This window comes from Alosa sapidissima, chromosome 12 (assembly GCF_018492685.1).
Source record: "Alosa sapidissima isolate fAloSap1 chromosome 12, fAloSap1.pri, whole genome shotgun sequence".
Taxonomy (NCBI): Eukaryota; Metazoa; Chordata; class Actinopteri; order Clupeiformes; family Clupeidae; genus Alosa; species Alosa sapidissima.
The window spans coordinates 2,648,243-2,663,844 of record NC_055968.1 but is presented as its reverse complement, the minus strand read 5'-3'; the positions used below and the strand labels follow the sequence as shown (position 1 = coordinate 2,663,844).

Here is a 15,602-nt window from a genome sequence, read left to right as displayed (position 1 = left end):
CTCAGTCCCCTACGGGTTAAGTCTAGCCCCCTGTACATTTACCAAAGTTATAGAAGCAGCACTGACTTCCCTCAGACAGTCGGGACTCAGAATATCTGCTTTTCTGGACGACTTATCTCCTGTGCGCTGCAACACAAAGGTGAGTGGCATCCCTGCGATTATGCCCCCGGAGGCATCTCAGATGCATAGTGAAAATATGACTGGTGTGCCTCACAGCACTCAACTGGTGGAGAAACACTCAGAACGGGCTCTCCCCTGGGAGTTGTGTATGAGAGAAAGGTAGTCACGACAGATGCAAGTTGTCAATTAGATCTGGGAGAAGTACGGCAAGGCTACCGTAGATCTCTTCACCTTCACCTTTACGCATTCCCACCACTCAGCCTAAGTTCTCCGACACTCGCCAGAGTAAGAGAGCACAGACTATCTCTCCTGTTAGCAGCCCCGAATTGGCCCAGGAGGCTGTGGTTAGCGGAGATCAGCCAGATGTTAGCCGGTAAAAACCTTGCCTCTACCTCTCCACAGAGACTTACTATCTTTGGTTCAGGTGTAAAGGTGTACGCCATTTTCATCTTCCACCGAAGCCTACAATGCCGCCATGGTACCTGACCATGGTCATGAAAGCTCTCTCAGAAGCCCCTTTCGAGCCTTTGGATAGCGTTGATATGAAACACGTTGAAGACGACTTTGCTATTGGCTTTAGTCTCAGCAAAGATAGTGAGCGAAATGCAGGCACTTTTGATTCACCCGACGTGCAAGTTTAATGAGGGTCTGACAGCGGTAACGTTGAGACTGAACCCCGCATTCATTCTAAAGGCATTCATACGTTGGCAAAGCCATAGAGCTTCAATCTTTTCACCCTTTTTTTTTCCTCATCAGAAGAGCGGAGGCTATATTGCTTGTGCACTGAAAATGTACGTAGACAGAACGAGAAATATTAGGAACAGCGACCAGCTTTTCGTGTCGTGGGCTCCTCCTCACACAGGGAAGCCCGTCTTAACGCAGCATGTCTCTCACAAGCCAGGGGCGTTCAGCCCCTAGAGAGTACATTCTACTCGGGGCTTGGGCTCTTCTTGGGCATTTTTCCGAGGGATTTCTGTTCAAGATGTATGTGCAACAGACTGCTGGACAAACCCCGACACATTCATTCGTTATTATAGGCTGGATGTGACAGCACTGACCCTGGCGCATACAGTGCGTAGTGTGGGGATTGCAGACGAGTGAAATGAACCCTCAAAGCTAGTCATATCGGACTCTTTTTGCTTTGGAAGGCATGCAATACGGAAGTTGTCCACATCTTCCCATAGTAAGATACTGAACGAATGTTCGAAAGAGAACGGAAGGTTACTTAACGTAACTGTAGTTTTCTGAGAATATGAGTTGAGGTATCTCACCAATATGCCGTTTTGCATAAGTGCACGGGAGAATGCATGCCACTGAATGAGCAAAGAGGGTTGCGCAGCTGAATATAGGTAACGCTGGACTGCGATTGGTCTGTCTATAGGTGCTTCTGTGGTTGGTCACACCAGAGGGCGCTTCCCAGTGAGGTATTCTCAAAGAACCACAGTTTCGTTAAGTAACCTTCCGATATTCCGTCATTTTGAACTTACTTGAATCATTGAAAATGCCCACAATCTTTTACCTTTTTGCATTTACATAATCTTGCTTTCACGTGCAAAACTAGCAGAATGGTGAAATTAAAATGAAAACAGAAATGGAAAAGCTGCAAAAATGACTCTCCACCGGAACCGGTAGCCCATTTTGCAGGGGTTAAAGGAAACTATGTAAGAAATGTATTTCAATCATAAAATGGCCCTGATATGTCACTAGACATTAAGAAATCATGTTCATTTCAAATACTTATATCACTGACAACAGTAGTCCAGCCAGGATATTGTCATTTAAAAAGTGAAGTTGCAGCCCTCAACTGATGTTGATGTTGTCATGTTGTGTTTTGGCCTGATGCGCCACCCTCCACCCCCCCTATCTACTAATCACAAAGTCAGTAGTGTTTTGGCATCCGGGTTGCCAGCTCTGCTAGTCAGAGGGGAGGGGGAGGGGATACATCGCCCTACAGTAATTGTTGAAATTGAAAGTGATTGTAGTACCAGTTTTGGCCACAATCTTACATACAGTTCCTTTAACAACTAGCCTCTGAAATAGCCTAATAATGGAAGCTGAAGCTTGTGTTATTTTGTGCATTTGTACTGCCTTCTGTATGTTTGCTTTCATTTCAGTGACCCTCTTGTGCGCGTGCGGGTTATCTCAAGTGAAGCAAATAAGTGAACCATGTAAACACAGATATCTGATATGGGCCACTTTGAAATGTAGACCTAAACGGGCAGTCAAAAGATCAGATATAAGCAAAAAATCTGAACTGTGCATCAAGGCCTGCCAGTGTAAACAGCCAATTCAAGAGCGTATTAGGTTTAAGAGTATTAAAGGAGAATTCCGGTGTGATATTGACCTAAAGTGTATCGAAACATGATACCGAGTGTGAACGTATGTCTCATAGACCATCTCGGCTTGTCCCCTGCACTCCAAAATCTGGCGCTAGTTAGCCGATGCTACCAACAACTTTTTCAGTAGTGGTGCTTCGGCATCGGGCTAGCCATGCAAATAAATCACTGTTTTACACCCATTTACGAGGCTCAATGTATCTCCACACTTCATTGGTAGACTTCCGAGGGCCCTGACATTTAAAACGAGACACTGAGAACTTTGAAAAAGCACTGGTAGTTTACTTACAAGACGATTTATACAGACAGTATCTTCACGAAGTTTAGCGTTTGCAGCCATCTTGAATTTAGTCACGATAAGTCGAGCAACAGTAAGAATGAACAGGTATGATAAGGGATCAGATTCCAAAAATAATTCAGTGGAAATGCATGGATTCCAGTTGCTGCTACTGGAAGAAACTGGAATCCATGCATTTCCACTGAATTATTTTTGGAATCTGATCCCTTATCATACCTGTTCATTCTTACTCATTGCTCGACTTATCGTGACTAAATTCAAGATGGCTGCAAACGTTAAACTTCGTGAAGATACTGTCTGTATAAATCGTCTTGTAAGTAAACTACCAGTGCTTTTTCAAAGTTCTCAATGTCTCGTTTTAAATGTCAGGGCCCTAGGAAGTCTACCAATGAAGTGTGGAGATACATTGAGCCTCGTAAATGGGTGTAAAACAGTGATTTATTTGCATGGCTAGCCCGATGCCGAAGCACCACTACTGAAAAAGTTGTTGGTAGCATCGGCTAACTAGCGCCAGATTTTGGAGTGCAGGGGACAAGTCGAGATGGGCTATGAGACATACGTTCACACTCGGTATCATGTTTCAATACACTTTAGGTCAATATCACACCGGAATTCTCCTTTAAGTCAAGAGCCTGACTTTATACATGACATTATGATATGACTAACCTGAGGATAACAAACCTGTGTTTCTCTCTGCTGTGCATTTTCCACTTCTATCTGCGATTCAAAATCTTGCTCGGCTTTCACTTTAAGTTGGTGAAAGTCCTGTTCATGAGCTTGTTGCTGGGACTGAATAAGACAAAAAAAAAAATCATGGAATAAGATATTACATGCTCTAGATATACACAATATTATAACAATGTGTCCCAGCATGCTTTACTTGCTACCTGGATAATTTCCGCAAATATTATTAAGGTAAGATGAATGATAAGATCATTAAGCTTTACTGTGTTCGGTGGGTTAACCAATGGCATCGCCTGCAATCCAGCTAGTTACAGCTGTTGAACAATCTCCGTGGAAACTACAGAATTTTCGTCCTGGAAAATCCATTTCAACGCAGTAATCACTTAACGTTTTTCCTTAACTAAGGAAACCATTTAAGGTTTTCTGTGCAGCACCCTTAAGTAAATCCCTTACCTAAGGAGAAATTAAGCCTTAAGGGTCATACTTAAGCAAAAGATTGTACCAGGAACCTGTTGTCTGTTGGTCAAAAAAAGCGAAGAGAGGTGATACCTTTCACCACTCACTTCACTAACTCTCTCTTATTCAGGGCACTGTTAGTCATACTGTATAGTTCTTGTATTGCACAACTACTGAAGATAAATGGCAAAGGCTTTTAAATGAGTCTTCTCAACTTAAGTACTGTATTTTCCGGACTATAAGTCACACTTTTTTTCATAGTGTGGCTGGTCACTTATAGTCAGGTACGACTTATATATCAAAATATATATAGTGGCAATTTAACATTTTTTTAAATGTTAGTCAGTATGAATTGACATGAACCCAACATGAAACATTACCGTCTACAGCCGCGAGAGGGCACTGTAGGCTTGTGGAATGAGATCGGGAGCTTGGTGAACTTGTGATAATCATGCTTTGTAATTGCCATCTTTTTTCACAGCAAGATTTCTGAAATATGTTGATGGTTATGTCAGATTTGTAAATCTCAATCTGTCAATTTCTTTCCACAAAACCCACCAGAAGTAATTTAAGGGGTTATTTATCAACATTTTCTCTGGGGGGGCATGCCAACGGAACCTCTTATATTCTGTCCCGATGGGGCACAGAGGCTCATGCTTGACACATCATAACCTTTTGCGTAACGTTGGGACCCCATGTCGTGATATAGCTGCCCTTTTTATTTTTTCACCTCTGCCCTTAAAGAAGTCTGTGCTGCCACTGCGAAATTAATCAAATTGCAGTGCGTTGAGCTCTCAGGGTCACCTGAGGATTTTAATCATAGTTTAAGAAATACACATACACACACACCAACAACACCACCCACGACAATGCTAGTGATTTCAAATTCACTTGCATGCATAAACTGTCATTCACCTTGAGGACATGAGCTAGGGACAAGGCCTCCTGTTGTGCCAGGGAAACCCCACGTATACGTTCAACATCACTTAGCTGTCGTATAGACTCCTCAATAGAATCCAAGTACATGAGTTCTGCTGCCATGCGCTGTTGTAAAGCACCTGGAGCACACTGCAGCCCACCTAGGAGAGACAGAGAATATGAGACATCATCAACATTCCATTTTCATTTTAAAACATTTTAAAACTTTAAAGCTTTTCGTCCACACAAGTGTATTCAGCTTTGTAATAGAAACACACTGTGTCCATACTTCACTCGGAAAACACACATCGCAAAACAAACTGTATTGGATAAAACGCTAAAATAATTGTTTGCATGTAGCATTTAATAGTTTTGGGTATTTTGGCGACTCTAGAGCTCCCCCTAGAGTCACAGAATATTTATATTTTACCTTGCTGTTGTAAACACTTCTCACAGCTTGGGCCCTACCCCCTGCACACAGTGTATGCGCATTAGTTTTGGAGCTGAAGGACTAGCAACAGGCAAAGACAATCTCCAGAGAGCTATATCTACTGACCGGATAATGTTTCACGATTCTAGCAAGATGTTTCAGTCACCGTCAAATTGCAAGGATGGTTTTCCGGCCTGCCAGCTATGCTAGGTGCACGATTCTCCCCATTACAAGTTTGTTTACCATTGAAATGCCTTTGAATTTGTTATATAAAGGTATACAGTGCTGCTTTAACTAACAGTTGTCAGCAAAGACAAGTAACCAAAACTTGTCATTTGATATCCACGTCTGTAGTGTTGGTCTTTACACAGCTGATTTTTTTCTGGGAAAAGAATCATACATGTACTTTTTATAGTATATTTATGGTAAATGTGGAGACAATGAGGGGACAATGAGATACTATAATGTTCAATGTAAGTGGATTTTTTGTTGGTAGGCTGTTGCTTGGTTTTATGCTGATACCCAGGGGGCAAAAGGGGTTTTACAGACATGGAATTTTGTAAAAGGTTGTGACCCAGAAATGATGTCTAGGACCTTCAATGATCATAACCTGGTCAACTAACTACTTGAAACCTACAGCGAGGGTCCAAACAACGCAAATGCTGCTTTTAACACGCAATCATACTAGCATGGTCAAATTCTGTTGTTGAAATCTGTATGATATCTACACAATAGTTTATGCTAGAAACAAAAAGAGCACACCTATTAAAAGAGTGGAATATAAATGTTCAGATGCATTCTGCATGTAATGCAATCAAAGATGCACTTAAAATATTATAATTATAAAACATTATATTGTAATCAGTCACATTTTCTTCCACTTCTTTGACATGAATTATCAAAAAACAAAACTTTGAAAATATGTTTTATCAGGATGAACTAGTTTCACTTACCACATAGCAATTATGGCCCATCAAACATCATAACCATTTCACTCTAAGTGACCATAGCCTATCCAATGTCCAAGTTTCACTAGCCTACCTGCTAAAGTATCGCAGTTTGTTAGCCTAATTGATGTTTATAGTTATGGTTCTGGTATATATTTTGTTTGCATATTTATTTAACTTAATGCAATGTCTATTAATTGCACAAGTCATTTTCTTTTTTAAAACAAAAAAAAAAAGATGTCAGGGGCGCAGTAGGTGCGGGAGTAGGCCTAAGAATATGCGAGTGTGCAGGAGCGCACACAGAAGACATTTATTTCCATTCCAATAACTTCACACATTACATTTCCGTTTGCACGTTTCTTTGTCTCGTTTTCCTACTGTTTAGTTTTTCTCCTCAAACTTGAACTGCTCCATTTCTTATCCTGGACTGCCACCTACTGGATAGAAAAGGCGGTTACACTCTACTTGACAGTATCAACATAAAAATGACATGACAATGTCATGAACGTGTCATAAACATTTATGACATAACGCTACTGCTCCATTTCTTATCCTGGACTGCCACCTGTCGTTACTTGACAGTATCGACATAAAAGTGACATGTCACTGTCATGAACGTGTCATAAACAAGTCATAAACGTTTATGACATAACGCTTCTGTTATTAAATGACATTCGTTTTTTGCCATAAGATTCAAGATTTCTTTTATTACATCTCATTATAGGTTTATAATAGAGTAAAATTTGTTTTTTTCTCCTCAAAAAATAAATAAATGAAAGGGTGTGTGTGTGTGTGTGTGTGTAGGAAAAAAAAAAAAAGTGCCTTGTCTTCAGCATAAGTTCAGCAATCTAATTGCTTGGTGAAAGAAACTACTTCGGAGTCTGGTGGTACGAGCTTTCAAGCTTCTATATCGTTTGCCAGATGGTAATAGCTCAAATAGTTCATGGTTGGGATGACTAGGATCATTCAAGATTTTTTTTGCCTTCCTAATGCATCTTCCCTCAAATAACTCCAGTATGTAGGGTAGGTCACAGCCGCATATGGTCTGTGCTGTACGCACAACTCTCTGAAGTGCTTTCCTATTGTATTGAGAGCAGTTCCCATACCATGCGGTTATGGTCCCAGTCAAGATGCTCTCAATGGTGCCTCTGTAAAAAGACCTTAGGATTTTGGGTCGCATACCAAACTTTCTCAATCGTCTGAGGTGGTACAGACGTTGATGGCCTTTTTTTACAGTGTGCTGAGTGTGACTGTCCCAGGTGAGGTCTTCTGAGATGGTAACGCCCAAGAACTTAAAGTCTCTCACCCTCTCCACTGTCTCACCATTGATGTTAATGGCTTCAAACTGTTGTTCTTTCCGCCTGAAGTTAACTATCAATTCCTTTGTCTTGGACACATTCAGAGACAAGTTGTTTCCTTTACACCAATTCATAAGGTTGTTGATTTCGTTTCTGTAGGCTGTTTCGTCATTGTTTGTGATTAAACCGATTACAGTGGTGTCATCTGCAAACTTGATGATGGTGTTGGTGTTGTGTATAGCCACACAGTCATGCGTATACAAGGAGTAGAGGAGAGGGCTCAGAACACAACCTTGCGGAGCTCCCGTGCTGATGGTCAAGGAGGAGGATGTGATGGAGCCCATTCTCACCACCTGTTTTCGTCCAGAGAGGAAGTCCAGTATCCAGCTACATAGGCCGCTGTGCATTCCTAGACTCCTGAGCTTGCCGTCGAGTATATTGGGGACAATGGTGTTAAAGGCCGAGCTGTAGTCTACAAACAGCATCCTTACATAAGTGTCTTTTTTCTCCAGGTGTGTCAGGGAGGTATGCAGTGCGCTGGTGATGGCATCATCAGTAGATCTATTCTGTCTGTAGGCAAACTGACGGTCAAGCATAGGTGGAATCATTTTGCAGATGATGTTCTTCACAAGCCTTTCAAAACATTTACTCACGATGGGGGTGAGGGCCACAGGTCGCCAGTCGTTCAAGTTGGTGATTTGTTTTTTCTTAGGCACTGGAACAATAATAGATGACTTAAAGCTGCTTGGTACAACACACATGGACAGGGAGAAGTTGAAGATGTCTGTAAACACATCAGCCAGTTGCTCTGAACACACTTTGATTACACGGCCTGGAATCCCATCAGGTCCTGCTGCTTTCCGAATGTTGACTTGCTTGAAAGATTTCTGCACATCAGCCACTGTGAGCATTAGGTCTGGGTCAGAGAGGTGAGAAATGGAGGGGGCTCTTACTGGAGGTTTGATGTTAACCTCAAAACGTGTATAGAACAGGTTCAGCTCATCTGCAAGTGAGGGGTGAGAGACTTGGATGTTGGATTTCTTCCCCTTCAGATCTGAAATCATGTCTCTCACATCTGCCACATATTCCTTGAATCATTCCCTTCCAGCTGTTCCTCAATCTTGTGCCTATATTCTCTTTTTGCTGCTTTGATTGTTTTCCGCAGGTCATATCTGGCTTTTTTCTCCAGCTCCTTGTTTCCAGAGGCAAACGCACAATCCCGAGCTCTGAGAGCAGATTTTACTTGGCTATTTATCCATGGTTTTTGATTTGGATACATTTTGACTGTTTTTGTTGGAACAATATCTTCTACACACTTCTGTATGAATCCTGTGACTGTCTGTGTATTCATCTATATCCCCATTTGATGCATCACGGAACATGTCCCAATCAGTGCATTCAAAGCAGCCTTGCAGTGCACTGTCTGATTCCTCAGACCAACAGCAAATGGTTTTGACAGTGGGTGGGCTCTGTTTCAGTTTCTGCTTGTAAGCTGGAAGGAGCAGGATAGAAGAGTGATCCGATTTGCCAAACGGTGGGCGGAGGAGGGGCTTGTACCCATCGCGGAAGGGAGTATAGCAGTGGTCTAGTGTGCGATTTCCACGTGTGTTTACATCTATGTGCTGGAAGTATTTGGGCAGTATCTTTCTCAGAGATGCGTGGTTGAAGTTGCCTGCAATGATAAAAGCAGCCTCTGGATGTAAGCTCTCCGTTTTGCTGATAATCGCGTACAGTTCTTTTAGCGCGAGCTCTGCATCCGCTTGCGGTTGAATGTATACTGCGGTTGCTACAACAGCCGTGAATTCTCTTGGCAACCAGAATGGACGGCAGAGAATGGTGAGATATTCTATGTCTGGAGAACAAAAAGACTTGATCGAGTGGATATTCTTACGGTCACACCAAGCGCAGTTAACCATGAAACACACCCCTCCACCCCTGACTTTACCCGATAGTTCTTTTGACCTGTCGGTCCGAAACACAGAGAAACCAGTGGGAGAAATAGCATGGTTTGGCGCATCTTCCGATAACCAAGTTTCCGTGAGACAGATGAAATTACAGTCCCTAATTTCTCTCTGAAAGGAGATCCTTGCACGCAACTCGCACATCTTATTGTCCAAAGACTGAACATTGGCCAAAAGGATGCTTGGGAGCGGTGGTCGATTTGCACGCCGTCTCAGTCTCACTAATACACCGGCTCTCCTACCTCTTCGGCGGCGGCGGCGTCTCGTCCATGGCAACAGTGGGGAAGATGCGTCCCGAGTGAGTGCGGGGTCCCAGTTTAGAAACTCCGGCTCCACATGAGCTGACAGTGAGTTGTTTATGTCCAGTAATGTCACTCTGTCATACTGAATAAGACCGCTTGCTTTTTGTAGAAAAATGAAGTATATACATAGTAATGTTATCAAAAATAGATAGGAAAGATGAGGAGCGAAAAACAAAGCTGCCATTTTCGGCGCTATTGTTACGTAACAAGTAATATATTTTATAATTTAAAATTTATAATCCATAACAAGTTAGGATTAGGATTTGGTTTAAGGTTAGGGTTAGGATTAGGGTTAGAGGTTAGGATTAGGGTTCATGTGTCATGACAGTGTCATGTGTTTATGTGCAATGTGCGATACTGTACTGTTACCGAAAAGGCAACAACCAAGTAATTATGTGAAAAAAAACATGTTTGAATGGCCAAAATGGCGAAAATTATAATAACAGAGAGGAGATGTTGACGTTGGACTTTAAAATCTATAATGTTGGTTTGGCTCTTCATTGATTCACTTATCTGCCAAAATTGTTTTTAAGATATGTTCATGTTTCAAAAATTGTCAGAGTACTTGCATAACCAATGCATCATTTGAAAGTTTGTTTTCCACTGTGTCTGTAGATGTGTTTATTTAATTTCTAGCACAAACTATCAGAGACATATACAGTCAGATTAGAATGATGGGATTTGATCGTGACTGTGTAATCAGGTTCAAAGTTTTATTTTTGAGGTAGGGACACATCGTTGGAACATATCCTGTGGGTTTCCAGTAGCTTGTTGACCAGGTTGTCCACCCAGGTTGAGATCCTTGGACATCCTAGATTTCATTTTTGTTCAACAACCTTTTACAACATCCCATGTCTGATTTCTGAAGTATTCCCTCTGCTAAATAAGTTGAACCAGCTTAGCTATATGTCTGAACTTATGTTTGATGGAAATTTCACATGCCATTTCCATTAAATGTATGATTATTTTTTGCTTTCTTCGACATCACAATTGTAACGTCTAGTAATTAATAACAACATACAGTAGTTTGCCAACATAATCACATATTTTGAGGCACACAGACATATGTGCAGAAAATGTTAAGTGCTTACCCTGATCATGAAAATAGGTTAGGTTTTTCTATGACCGATGCCAATCTTTAGAAGTCAGGGTCAGCCAAAGGCCTATATTTGGCTGTTATATTCTACCAATCTATATACCATTCTAACAAGATCTGTAGATCTGCGTTGAATCTGTGCAGCCCAAAATCCTCTCGTGAATGATCCTCAGTTTAACCTAAGCAGAGCGGAGCTCAGCCTACCTAGAGCCTTCTTGTGCTGGTGTGTTTGCACTTTACTGTGCTAGTCGGGGGAACAATTAAACAAACTCTTCGGTGAGTGGATAAGTAGTTCTAAGTTGTATTTTAGTATTGTATTTGCATTTCGTTGGCTTGGGTTTTTTATTATTACAGAGAAATGTTAACCATTCCTGCTTCAGTTCCAGACAGGTCATCATTATAAAAGTTATTAAAACCTTCGGGGCTAACCCCTTTCATTTCTGCTGCAGCTGGTTGAGCGCAACAGAGTAGACAGACACAAGATGCAGTCCGAGGAGTTGCCGCTTTATTCAGTTAGTCGTAGTTGAAACTAAACATAAGTTTCCCTCACAAACTCTGATTTGGTCACTAGCTTTTCCCAGCTTCTAGCCATTTATCTGCGTTGAGCATTTACTCCATAGATATGAAAACAATTCACACACTGTCGCTGGCCACTCACTCGCAACTCACTGACGTCAGGTTCCCTTAAAGGAGCCACACATAGGTCTAGGCTACTGCTATTTTGTTGACTGCTATATCATTGAGCAGTGTTTCCCAAACTTTTTTTCTGGGGACCCACTTTTTAAAAATGACAGACCATCGCGACCCATTCACTTCAGAGCAAACAATCATCCACCAATATTGTTTTATTGTTTTAGGCCACAGGTTCTCAAAGTTTTCTATGCTCCCCCCCCTCAAAAAAAAAAACTATTCTACAGTAAATACTTTCAAAGCTGTAAAAAGTTTTGTACAAACACACAACCTCAGCCTTTTCTCATCCTGCTTTGAGCACAGTTGTGTTGCATTTTGAGCATCATTAGCGTGGAAAGTTGGAAATGACTACCGAAAAGATATGCCTGTCACGGTATGTTGTGACAGGCTATGTTGTAAGAATGGAACAAGAGGCTTTTGTGCAATAGCCAAAAGATAATGTGCCTTTATTGTAGGCTAGCCTAGTAGAGTTCACAAGGTGGAAAACGAGAGGAAATAATAGCGTTTAAAATGTCCATTTAAACTGTAGCCTAATATAATGTGCTGTAGTGTGTTTTAAATCCGAAATATTAAGGAATGTGAAGAGGTTGCTATTACTTTAAAGAGTGCATCTACAATTGAAAATATCTACAGCCTATGACGCAAATTGAATAGCCATGTCCGGTATACGGATGTCTGCTTTAGTTGACTAGATTTTAATCGGTCAAGCTGAAGAGATGGTGTCCGTTAATGTTTGTGCAAAAAGGCTGATTCATGTCCCTTGCATTTTGCAACTGCGAGGTCCATGGCAGACGCCCCGCAGAAAGGTTTCATTTTGTGAGTGAGATGTCCACGCTGTCCCCTCTGTGACGCGTTCGCCCCCCAGTTTCAGAGCTATTCTAAATGCAAAATTGCACATAGGGCCGTGACTGTAGTTAACAAACTAGATCCTAGTAGAAAACTGTTAGCTTTCCTGGCTAAATGGTATAAGTTAGGCCTATTACACAACATAAATTGTGCTGGCGACCCAAATAAAATCTCCTGCGACCCACCCGTGGGTCGCGACCCAGTCTTTGGGAACCAATGCCATTGAGGACTATTATGAGTTGTGTCCATCATTGATGGTAGGTAAAATTACTGCAATTAAATTATGCTTATACTGTCCCCAATTCACTTTTCACATTTTTTTTCAAGAGTAATATTATCGGTTATCGTATCGGTATCGGCCACAACAAACCAATAAATATCGGTTAACGTTATCGGCCCTAAAATTCCATATCAGTGCATCTCTATTATATCTGATTCATTTTGTAAGCCACAACACAATTACACAATCCCCTTCTATTGTTTGTGCAAGTAGTTGGCCTGTTAATCTAGACTCTTTGCCTCTTCTCGTGCGGCCCGCGGCTGCTCAACTGATGTTCTCACTTCTCCTTGGATTTATAGTTTTTTATTTTTTGAAATAGCCTATATTTCTGGCAAATGAAAATGCTTTTCATAAGTTGATAGTACTGACAATAGTTAGGCTGCGATGTTTAAATTAAAATAATTTTACTGTCATGTTATGGATAGGAATCTAGACCATAAAGAAGCAGACACGTTTGTTTCTTTAGCCAGGTGTAATGCTACTGTTGCAATCAGGAAAACCCTGATGCTAAGAGTAAATAGAAAGAGGAACACGGACATTCAAAAGGAGGATTAATCTTTTTTGTAGGCTAGCATAACCCTTCTGGTTGATGTCAACGTAACCAAAATAACACTGTTAAAAAACGTGTTTAACACGTTAGTTTGGTACTTGGTATGCCAGACTTAACTGCTGCATAAAGCTTCAAACCTGAACATTTCCCAAAGTCACTGACCTTTGCAAGTACAAGGTAAAGGTAGGATACATAGACGTCAGTCAGAGAAGCAGACACTTGACGGAACATTTGACGGTCACATTGGCATCTTATCAGTTGTTACATTGGAGCATTTCTCATGCTAATAAGTCATTCAGTGATGGGGAATTTGTGATGTGTGTCAGATTTGTTGCTTGCTACACATTCCTGAAAACGATAATTTGTAGCATCTGCCAAGTGTCTCACTTTAAATGAAAAAGAGAAGATCTATTTAAACTGTAGGCCTAAGTCGCTGTTGTAGTGTGGGCATCTTTTTTTGTTGTGCGGCTCTTTTGAGTTGTGTGGAAATTTATTTTGGCTCTTCATGTTGGACTGGTTAGCCACCCCTGACCTACAGTAGACTTACCTGCAGTTACTACTGGTTCGGCAACACTACTGTTGGGGGCAGGACTGGCATTTCCTTTAAGCGATGAAGACATGGCAGAAGTGCTGTGAAGAGCCCAGTTAGGAGAAGGTGATTCCACAACCCCTCCCTTATCACCAGTTAGGCTACTGCCCTTAGAGCTGGTTGTAGGATCAGAGTCAGCTGAGGGGCATACAGTTGTCCTTCTTTGGCTTGTCTTGCTGTGCACAAATAGGCTGTAAAAGAGAACAAAGGTAGGAAATACTTCAAGAATAAGCAACACAAAAAAACAGATCATTAGTTAATATATAATAATAATAATAATAATAATAATAATAATAATAATAAAATGTATTTATATAGCACTTTTCAAGCACAAAGCGCTCTACAGACAGACAAACAAACAAACAAAACAAAGCAGAAAACAAAAAAAAAGTAATGATAACAATAATAATAATAATAGTAATAATAATAATAAATGATAAAATAGTAAAATACCAAACTACAAACTATCAAACACAAACTTAGTAGTTATATACCAAAGAATAACCGATATATAACCAAAGAAAACCGATCAAACCAACATGATCCCTAGATTGTGCTACCAGTTAAGGAAGCCTCAAAAAACTCACAACTGATCAATCCCTGAATACTTCAAGTTCAAGTTATTTTAACTGTCTGTTTATACTTATAAACTGTATACAACTTGTAGTGAAATGTGAAACTGGTATGCTCTACAAATAGATCAGAGATAAAATAGTAGTAATAAATATACTGCTAATCAGTGGCGGACTGTCAGGGCCTGCTAAAACTACCATTCCTGCAGGTCTAACTGTTTTCAAACTGATGAAAAAAGCATGGGATCGTTTAATATTGTGTGAGTTTACCATTTATTATTTGGGTCATTCTGTGTCAAATCAGATGAGGTTGTTGCTGCACTGTCTCAGATTTTGTTCAAACCTTGTCTATATCAAGAATGGGTCCCATAAGTAAGGCCTGTAAAATATTTCTGTTCAAATCCTGTCTTCATATTATTTTCAGCCCTTGGAATTACTTCAGTTTTACAGGCTGAAAATCACATTTTCTGGCAATCATTGTTTGGGCATTATTATAATGACAAGTATTATTCATAGACAGCCCAAACTTTGTAGGGTGGAAGACAAACGTGTTCTCAGCATAATTGAACCATTAAAAGTACGACATTCCCATTCATTGTCTCCAAGGCACTAGATTGGGGGGAAAAAAGTGCAAAAAGTGTGACATTGAGGGCAGTATAGACTTGTTTCTGTACGCATTTGGTATCAATCATTATTTATTTATTTACATACTATATTTGATTAATGTTGTACCGATATTCTCCACATATAATGGGCTTGAAGATTTCAAGGATTAAACAAAGGGAGGTTGTGTTTTTTGCATAGAATTAAAATTGTATTTGGGGTAGCTAGTAGGCACTTGAGAATATATGTTAAAGTAGCTCAGTGTATGGGCATTTAGTGTACAAAGTAAATGCCCCCCCCCCCCCCCCCCCCCCCCTTTAGTCCTATGAACATTACCAGAAAATGCAATCACGTATTGTTTTATCCTTAATATCGTCACATGCATTTGTTGCAAAGACCTCAAATATTGGCTCAACATTAATAAAGTATTGTACTTACAGACAAAATAATGATAGGTGCAATGTAGATACAAAATAATGAGTTTATAAGACCCTCAATATCACCAGTTTTGCACTTTTTTCCATATCTTATATAAAACTAATGGGCATGCAGTACAAACTTTTAACTGTCCAATCATAACAAAAACATGCCCATCTTCCACCTTACAATGTTTGGGCAGGCTAGGA

The 15,602-nt window shown here is 40.6% G+C and overlaps 1 protein-coding gene across 6 annotated transcripts in view; it reads right to left on the bottom strand.

Annotated features, from left to right (window-relative positions):
- cep350 (centrosomal protein 350) overlaps positions 1–15,602 on the bottom strand; it is a 100,171-nt gene that overhangs the window by 31,264 nt on the left and 53,305 nt on the right. For 5 of the 6 annotated variants that reach the window (XM_042056119.1, XM_042056121.1, XM_042056123.1 and 2 more), the window contains 3 exons: positions 13,760–13,992; positions 4,810–4,973; positions 3,421–3,543 (listed from right to left, as the gene is read on the bottom strand). In XM_042056119.1, the coding sequence (XP_041912053.1) occupies positions 3,421–3,543; positions 4,810–4,973; positions 13,760–13,992 (520 nt within the window). The remainder of the gene's footprint in view (positions 1–3,420; positions 3,544–4,809; positions 4,974–13,759; positions 13,993–15,602) is intronic. The other variant, XM_042056122.1, reaches the window with a different exon arrangement.